At 44.6% G+C, this 9,664-nt stretch overlaps 1 protein-coding gene across 4 annotated transcripts in view; it reads right to left on the bottom strand.

Annotated features, from left to right (window-relative positions):
• LOC113615251 (zinc finger protein OZF-like) overlaps window positions 1–9,664 on the bottom strand; it is a 60,647-nt gene that overhangs the window by 4,462 nt on the left and 46,521 nt on the right. Inside the window, exons 1-3 of one of the 4 annotated variants that reach the window (XM_027097470.1) lie at window positions 4,447–4,760; window positions 3,295–3,415; window positions 1,092–1,130 (exon numbers count right to left, since the gene is read on the bottom strand). In XM_027097470.1, the coding sequence (XP_026953271.1) occupies window positions 1,092–1,130; window positions 3,295–3,372 (117 nt within the window). In that variant the 5' untranslated portion in view covers window positions 3,373–3,415; window positions 4,447–4,760. Of the gene's footprint in view, window positions 1–1,091; window positions 1,131–3,294; window positions 4,234–4,446; window positions 4,761–9,664 lie in introns of those variants that run through there. The other 3 variants (XM_027097473.1, XM_027097469.1, XM_027097471.1) reach the window with 3 other exon arrangements.

The raw sequence follows: 9,664 nt of genomic DNA on the forward strand, positions 1-9,664 counted from the left end.
GAATCCATACCTTATCCACCCTTTCAAATCCTGTGCCACGACAAGGACTTCCCCTGAGGCCACTTGCACCACCCCCACACTCATGGTCACTGCACTGACTCATCCATCTTAGTGATGACAGCCACCCCTGTCCCTGTGCCCAGGGAGATGAGCCAGTCTATGGAGAACACCCTTCCCACCCTACAACTTTCATGGCACCCACACATGACCTGAGGGTCTGGAATCTGACATGGTCCACATGCCATCCACCTGCTAAGGGGTATCTTCAATCCTGAACCCCACCTTCCCTGAACTCCAGGTGTGTTTCCAATGGCCCAGTTGACACCTCCTGTGAGACACCCCGACAATATCTCAGACTCAGCATGGGGACACAGAACTCTGGAGATTCCTTCTGTCCATTACTCCTACTTTTGACTTCCCATCTCAGACATGGTGTCCCCACCATCACTTAGAGGCAAACATCCTGGGGTCATGTCAGACTACTCTTTCTCATCCTGTACAGCAGAAAGTCAGGTGTACCACCAACGAGATTGAGAAACTCACTTCCTCTCCTGCTACAGAGCCATTGCCAGGATCCGGCCACAATCGACATTCAACAGGACTGTGCCTTCCACTGGACCCCTGGCTCCTTTGCACCCCACCACCACCACCACCACCATCTTCCTCCTCTCTGCAGGCAGAGCAGCCTCTTCAGACCCAGCGTCAGATCACTTCCCTCCTCTGCGGCCAACATGGCATGGACCCGCCCCTTCAGGAGAGGCCCATCTCCTCAGGCTCCCATCCCAGGAATGACTCATGACTTCAGTCTTTGTCAGCCCAAGTCATGGGTCCTGCAGTTCCCTGAACACTCCCCTCTCAGTCTCATCTCCAGGCTGTGCCCAAGGACATGTCACCACTTGACCTTCTCCACTGGACACATGGGAACACCTCTGTACAACTTCTGCCTTGATTAATGATCCTGTGCCTGAGATGATGCCAGGGTCCAGACCTAAGGGCCCATAATCCCAGGACAACACTGTCTCATATATCTGTGTGTCAGGACCAGGGGTAGGGAGGACATCTGGGTAGGTACAGGGGCTTCTTCCACTTACCTGTCCAGGGACCATAAATGCTGCTGCCACCATGGGAACCTGTGAAAAGAGGGAGTATCTGAGGTAAAGGTGATTATGGTGAGGATGTAAAGGCTGAGCTGTTTCTTCCCTTCCTTTTCCTGGACATGAGTCATCTGAGGCTGACCTCTGACCTCAGATCCTCACTCTTCAGAGCTATAGCTTGACAACTCGATAGCCTTAGACAAAGACTCAATGTCCTTGGGACTTCCCTGGTGGTCCAGTGGAGAAGACTTAAATCTTCCACTGCAGGGAGCCCGGGTGCCATCCCTGGTTGGGGAACTAAGATCCCACATGCCGTGTGGTGTGGCAAAAAGAACCCACTCACCCTCTTTGAGTCTCAGTGTCTTCATGTAAACAGCAACACTTAGGATGTCTGTCTCATAATGTGTACATACCAAATGCATTATTACCTCTCCCATGGTAAGATTCAGCTATTACAGAACACAGGATTAAGATTTCTATAAATGTTTTTGAAAATTAGGTTTTTCTTACATGTCTTTCAAGGCTTTCTGAGACAAAGTATCTTTTCTCAACCACCAATTATCTAATTTTATGACACCACCCTGGTGCCCTACAATTCATTCCTATTATTACACTACCTGAAATTAGTGATAGAATCCACTGGTTTAAGCCCATAAACTGCCCTCTTTTGAGAAGCCAGTTCCGACCCCTGGTTCCCAGGCTACCAGGACTTCTGTCCCACTTGGCTACAAATTCAGGGTTTCCCATAAACCCCTCCTCGGTTTTGATAATTTGCTGAAATGACCCATGAAGTTAGGAAAACACTTTTCTTACTTTTTCTGGTTTACTGTAATGTATACAATTTAGGAACAGTCAAATGGAAATGACGTCTACGTCAGGGTGGGGGAGGTAGAGGGCATCAGGGGTTTCCAGGTCCTTTCAGTACATGCCACCCTTCCAGCACTTCCACAATTTCAATGTGTTCACCAATCTGAAGGAACCTTGAACTTCATTGTTCAGCAGTTTTTATACCTAATCTCTAGGTCCCCTCAGATCCTTAGGAGTTGCCGGGTAGGTCTGGGAGTTGAAACGTCTAATCACTTGTTTTTTCTAGAGAGCACTCCCATCCTGAGGGTATCTGGAGAATCCACCCTATGTCACTTCATTATAATAAACTTCCACGTGATAAAAAGGGCTAGTTGTGAATAACAAAAACAGTCCTAATTCCCAGGCAATTCTAAGGGGTTCAGAGCTCTATGTGAAGAACTCAAGACAAAACCTAAACATATATATATAACACAGATATGTATTCTCATTTTAAGCAGTTATTACTTGCTTACACAAGATTAACTTGCCAAATCTATACATTTTTAACCTTGTAGTTTCCTGGGAGAGCTGAGGCACGTGTGCCCTTGACTGGGCCTGGGCTGCTCCACCAGCATGGCTGACATTTTTCTGACTCCACAAGGAGTGGGCAGTCGGCTGAGTGTTCAGAACAGTGAATCTATACAATCTCACAACTCCTTCTCCATCTCCATCTCAGGCAAGGTTCCTTACTCCTTATACCCTTGCTTCCCCAGAAAGCTCTGGAACCACAGGACCCTCCCATCTTCAGGCAACCTCAGAAAGTCCCACCCAGTTTGCCCTGCCCTCCAACCCCATGTCTCTCTACTTTGATCTGAGGTCTCCTTGCACAGAAATGTGACAAGACTTTCCCTCCTAAATTTGAGTCCAGACATGGCCAGAGTCCAGGACTTAGGCTGTCACCACATGGACATTGCTGAGCTAGGGACCTCCTCCCCCAATTCCAGATTAGGGACTCCAGCAGCCCCTGTGTCACCAATTGGCCCCAACTGTTAACTCTTTACTTTTTTTTTTTTTTTTTTGGCTGCCCCACACAACTTGCAGGATCTTACTTAGATCCCCCGCCAGGGGTTGAACCCAGGGCCACAACAGTGAAAGCGCCAAGTGCTAACCACTGGACCACCAGGGAACTCCCTCCAAAATCCAATTTTAATCTCTCCCTGACATGTCTTCCAGATGCTCAGCCAAAAGAAAATCTTTATTGTCCTTTACTCTGTCCTTTTGCTTAGAACAACATTCATTGCCAATTATCTTGCAGATTTATTATGAACCTTATTAGTTGTATTCCTTTGTAAAAAATTAATAAACAGAAACCTCAGTTAGAGTTGGCACACCAGAACGGGGAGCCCTTACTGACCTGAGACAATAACAGTATCCAAAAGGAAGAAGACGACTCTCTTCTCTCCTGGAAAGGACTCAGGCAACGAAAAGCCATGGACTCTGGTGACTATAGCCCTTCTAACTTCCCTCTTTAATCTCTATAAAAGTGTTAGTTCATCATGGCCGCACATCTCAATTGCAATTCCCTGATGATCCCGAAAAAAACTCATCTTTGCAGAAGAAATAGCTGGGAAACTATTTGTTTCAGGTCAATAACTTCCATAGGCACCACTCTGGTCCAGAAACCAACTTACTCTCTGGAGTGGAATACACTAGGCTCTCCCAGGTCTCCCTGCCTTCACCCTCAGCTCCCCCTTCCCAGTCTGTTCTCCCCTGAGCAGCCTCTGAAATACTTTAAAACTAACTCAGTGTGTCTTCCTGATTTATTCACAACCCTCCATGACTTCCAAAATGCCGACTGTTGGCCCAGAAGGGCTTATATGACTCCTCCATAATGCCACGTCTCTGAAGAAGGGACTCCAACCCCAGGTTTCCAGAATGTTCCCGGCTCTTGTGACTCTCCAAGGATTTGCACGTGCCAAGCCCCCAGCCTTTAACACTCTCCATACGGCCTGTCAGAAATAGGGCCACCACACACGCACACCTAAAGTTCTGGAGACAGGGGCCTGAACCGCAGTGCCCTGAACAGGAGACCCTCATTGGAGGCTTGAGGATTCGGGTCAGGATCTGGGGGGCCTCAACAGTCACCTAGGTCGTGTAAGATCTGTTGGCCCGGGTGAAAGGAGGCCCGGGGGGTAAGAGAAAACATCGACCAGTATGAGGTAGGAGAGGCATTGGGACATAACGACCTCACCTGTTCTGGGAATCAACAAGAGACTCTAACTTCCTGCCCAGAAAACAATGGGGCTGATGGGAAGGGAAAATGGGCTTACTCCCCACAACAGACCAACCAACACCTGGCGCTGCTGTATCCTCACCAAATAAGGAATTACCCTGTATAGCAAACCACCCCCTCCCCTTGCAAGCCGCCTTCTGCTTTTTTTTTTTTTCCGCCTTCTGCTTTTACCCCAATAAAAATCCCTCTCATCCAGTACTGGGCGCGACTTCTCTGACCCCTTTCTCTCGGACCAGTGAACCTCGCCCGGGAGCGCTCCCTAATAAAGCTCACTTGAAGCTTTCCTCTGTTTCGCGGTGCCGTTTGTTAAGATCCGACCTTACAGGTCGGGTCTTGTAGCCCGCTGGTTGCCGTAGGACCCGTTGAGCGCGGCGGGATAATGGTGGTAACGTGGCCCGAATATTCCGGAAGCAGGTTCCGCATCCCGCTCACTCCCGCGGAGTGTGGACGGTGTCCCCTCGAGCTTTTTCCAGTTTCCGTTACCTGGGCTGCACCTAGTGATCTAGAGCTTTGGGTCCTGCAAACGCAGCAAAGACCCCAAACCGCCGCCAACAGAAAGACACCGGAAGTTCCGTCCCCTCGTATTTCACAATCCCGGAAGAACCTCTGTTTGGGGCCTTCATTGGTGCGGAGAACAAGCCGATCCGCGCACAGTCTTCTAGGTAATGTAGTTCCCCTCAAGCCACCGAGTGCGGTGCGGACTAGACCCACCCCCAACCTGTTTGGGCATTAATGGGCCAAGTAGGTGCGGGAAGGACAAATTAGAAACGCGTCAAGGGATTTCCCTGGCGGTAAAGTGGGTAAGACTCCGGGCTTCCACTGCATCGGGGGCGGGTTCGATCCTTAGTCAGGGAAATAAGATCCCCCAAGGTGCATGGCGCGGCCAGGAAAAAAATGTATTTACAGCACCTGAAACTATGGGAACCTTGTAAATCGACTATATTTCAAATTAAAAAAAAAAAATTAAATAAAACACATAAAATTAGACCCAGCAAAACCTGTATCCATAACATTTATAAAATTCTGCTTTAGCTCGTATTTCTCAGCATAAAACTTTATATAGGATTAGAAAAAAATGCATTCCAGTTGTGAAAAGACAGAGACAAGCCACAGTCCTTATTTGTTGTTTTTGTTTCTTTATGAAAATCTTGGAAGAGTTTTCAAGTAAGAAAAATCAATTCAATAAGATTTTGGAATGAAAAAGGGAATTATATGCAAAAAAAATCTCGGTGTACTTCATTATTGTCTAAAATAATAACTACATAAAGTTAAATAACATTAGTCTATCGTTGATACTGTCCACCTCAGTAAACCTGAGAGGCAGTAATCAAGCACAACACATTTACTTGGGATCACAGAATTGCAATTCGGGACACACATTCAAGTAGCAACCCAAAAGGTATTCTGCTAGGGAGTAAAATACAGGGGATTTTAAATGCAAAGAGAGTTTTGTATTACAGAATTTTAATTGGAATTGGAGGCAGAAGTTAGTCTTGGTTGAACAGGATTGTGTACTAAGACTATCACTAGAGGGAAGTAATAGTCCATTAGTGTGACAAGTTGCAAGTGTTATTGCAGAGTCCTTGGAATATTTGCAGGTTGGCTCAGATCAAAAGTTCATGGTTTCACCAGGTGGGGAGGTGCAGGATGTCCACTAATTAATAGCCTCCCAGCTCCACGTTAAAACCCCGTGACATCAGTGATTCCATTTTATTTCACATTCTACAACACTATTAATTTGTCATGCCTTGCAGGAGTTCTCAAAGCAAATATAAAAATTTTCACAGCATATGCACAAACTATATGATAATAGCAGTCTTCTTTTATTTAAAAAAAATTAAAATTGAAACAAGAAAAAAACCCTTTAAGAAGATATTGAGCTACCTATACTTTTAAAAGAGTTAATATATAAATAATAAATTCAATAAGTACTACTATTTTTTTAAGTACTACAAATTAAAAAGAGGAAGATTTAAAACCTGAGAAGGCAATATTCTTTTTTTTTTTGGCCCCACTGTCCGGCTTGCATGATCTTAGTTCCCCGCATAGGGATTGAACCCAGGCCCACGGCCGAGTCCTAACCACTGGACCACCAGGGAGCTACTGAAGGCAACATTCTTTTTTTTTTTTAATTTATTTATTTTATTGATTTATTATATTTGGCTGCGCTGGGTCTTCGTTGCTGCGTGCAGGCTTTCTCTAGTTGCAGAGAGCGGGGGCTACTCTGTTGCGGTGCGCGGGCTTCTTGTTGCGGTGGCTTCCCCTGTTGCGGAGCACGGACTCTGGGCACATGGGCTTTAGTAGTTGCAGCATGTGGGCTCAGGAGTTGTGGCTCACAGACTTCAGTAGTTGTGGCTCTTGGGCAATAGGCACGCGGGGTCTGTAGTTGCAACTCACAGGCTTAGTGGCGCCACAGCATGTAGGATGTTCCCGGACCAGGGATCGAACCCGTGTCCCCTGTATTGGCAGGCAGATTCTTAACCACTGTACCACCAGGGAAGTCCCTGAATTCATTTATTTATTTATTTATTTATTTATTTATTTATTCGGTACGCGGGCCTCTCACTGTTGTGGCCTCTCCCGTTGCGGAGCACAGGCTCCGGACACGCAGGCTCAGCGGCCATGGCTCATGGGACCAGCCGCCCCGCAGCATGTGGGATCCTCCCGGACCGGGGCAGGAACCCGTGTCCCCTGCATCGGCAGGCGGACTCTCAACCACTGCGCCACCAGGGAAGCCCCCTAAATTTATTTTTAACATAAGCCCCACCATATAATTTTTCCGGCAAATTTGTTCAATATATTATCCTTTCCCCCTTACATGCCTTTGGCAACTTTACAGGAAATAAATTGACATTATTAGGGTTTGTAAATATCTACATTCTCTACGCTTTCCCATTGCTCTAAAGTTAGTGTAGATATACAGTAAATTCTTAAATAAGAAGAAAAATATTTTCATATTTCTTGTTTTCAAAACATCCTTCATTCTGCTCAGCCAGCTGGTAAGTGTCTGTGTCCAGCCCTAACTCAGATCCTAATTCTGTTCCGAATGCCCATCAACCTCCTCAATCCAAAGCGTCCACTTGAATGTCTTAAACACACCATGAACTCATCATGAATAATAGAAATTCATTTCCAATTTCAGTGAATAGTCTTGCCATCCAAACAAGTTTGAAATTCAGATTCATCCTTTGGCCTTAATACTCCACATACAATGTTAAGAAATTGTGACTGTATCACATAAGCCTGTTCTGATGTCTGGGTGTCTCTCTTTTGTGTTTGGTTTCCAATGTTATTAGCGTTTCTCTCCAGGTACCAAGTTTCCATGCATCTTTTATCTATTGTATTTTTATCTATTTTATCTATTGTATCAGCAGGCACTGATGTCGTTGATTATTTTATAAGCTGTTGAAACATTTCACCTACTTCTGCTATTTCTGCATTTATTAGCTAGAAATCCTCTGTAAAGAAGAGTTTTTCCATAATCTTCCGTTCAGTTACCTCAAAATACAGTTTGTAAAGATCAGGGAGGCAAGAGCTTGATCCCTCAACTCTAGCAATTTTTCAGGATAATTATTTGGACAACTAACATCATGCTCAAATAATAATGAAATGTTTATCTCAGGGATAAGGTGTCCCTGTTGCACACATACTAAGACTGTGATCGTGGTAGGCACTCTCCTAGTAGGAAAAAACATTTAGTAAGTGGCTCTTCTTTTCAGATAAGTCTCTTATTTTATTTTATTATTTTAAAAAATATTTATTTATTTATTTAGGCTGTGCCCTGTCTTAGTTGCAGTGCGTGGGATCCTCGTTGTGGCATGTTTAGTTGTGGCATGCGGGATCTTTTTTAGTTGTGGCATGTGGGCTGTTAGTTGCAGCTTGCAGACTCTTAGTTGTGGCATGGGAACTCTTAGCTGTGGCATGCATGCGGGATCTAGTTCCCCGATCAGGGTTCAAACCCAGGCACCCTGCATTGGGAGCACGGAGTACCCACTGGACCACCAGGGAAGTCCATCTTATTTTATTTTATTATTTATTTATTTATTTGGCTGCGCCATGCAGCAAGCAGGATATTAGTTTCCCTCCCAGGGATCGAACCCATACCCCCCACATTGGGAGTGCTGAATCTTAAGCACTCGACTGCCAGGGAAGTCCCAGATAAGTCTCATATTTTAAAATTAATTTTATTTGTTTTAGTCCATTCGAACTGCTCTAAGAAAACATCATATACTGGGTGGCTTATAATCAACAGGCATTTATTTCTCACAGCTCTGGAGGCTGGAAGTCCAAACTCAAGTTTCCCATGGATTCAGTGTCTGGTGAGAGCCCACTTCCTGTTTCATAGAAAGCCTCCTTTTTCTTGCCATGTCCTCACATTGTAAAAGCAGTGAACTTTCCGGGCCCTCTTTTATAAGGGCACAGTTCCTTTCATGAGGGTAGAGCCCTTCTGACCTAACCACATACCAAGTATCCTATGTCCTAATATCATGACATTAGGCATTAGGTTTTGAACATAAGAATTGAGGGGAAAACAAACATTGAGACCATAGCAGTATCTATTTCAGGAAATTGAGTTAGAAATATATGGAAAAAATAGTTGGACTTGTTGGGGTTTCAACAGAAACACTGAGATGTACTCATGCAGGAAAGAATTATTTTGTGTGGGAAACAGGCAGAATACCACATCATCTACTTCCGACTTGGCATCCTGACAGATATCATCCATTTCCTCTCTCATGATCTTGGCTTAACTCTTTTTTAATTGTTCCTTGATTGCACATACTGAAGCCTACAAAATTATCTCTGAAGCTTTGAGCTACATAGAGTTGAAGAGCAGTGCAGTTTATTGGGAATTCCCTGGCAGTCCAGTAGTTAGGACTTGGCACTTTCACTGCCATGGCTCCAGGTTTGATCCCTAGTCGGGGAACTAAGATCCCCGAAATCCGTGCAGCCCGGCCAGAAAAAAAAAAAAAGCATGCAGTTTGTGACTGAATGACATTGCAGTGTGTGCATTCAGGTTTTCCTTTGTGTTCCTGTTGGCTGAATGCAGTCTACAAAACAATATCTCCCTTTAAAGGGAATACCTCTTCAAAAAACAGAAGAGACAAAATAAAGATACTTGGATAATAACATATGCTTAAAATTATAATTTATGTCAAAGCACCCTCATTTAAAAAAAATCTACCCTATATTTTCCCAACTTACTTTTGATGAACTTCATCAATTTATTTAAAAGTTTATAGAAAAGATTTCACTACTGTCCATCTTTTTTAGGGACACCAACCTCTTCCTCCCCAACATCCCAGTAATGGCCATGTGTGAAGCCCTTTCTTGACTCTGAGCAAACATAGTGAAACTGAGAAAACTGATTGTAAAGCTTCCATCCACATGTATTTGAAATGAAACAAGATAATGTTTATTAGTTTGCGGCTATGAGTGAAGGTACTTTGTATCTGAGTGATATCATATCATGTGTTACTCCCCCATATGG

This window comes from Aethalodelphis obliquidens, unplaced genomic scaffold, assembly GCF_003676395.1.
Source record: "Aethalodelphis obliquidens isolate GAN/ISIS:26980383/991018 unplaced genomic scaffold, ASM367639v1 scaffold113, whole genome shotgun sequence".
Lineage (NCBI taxonomy): Eukaryota > Metazoa > Chordata > Mammalia > Artiodactyla > Delphinidae > Aethalodelphis > Aethalodelphis obliquidens.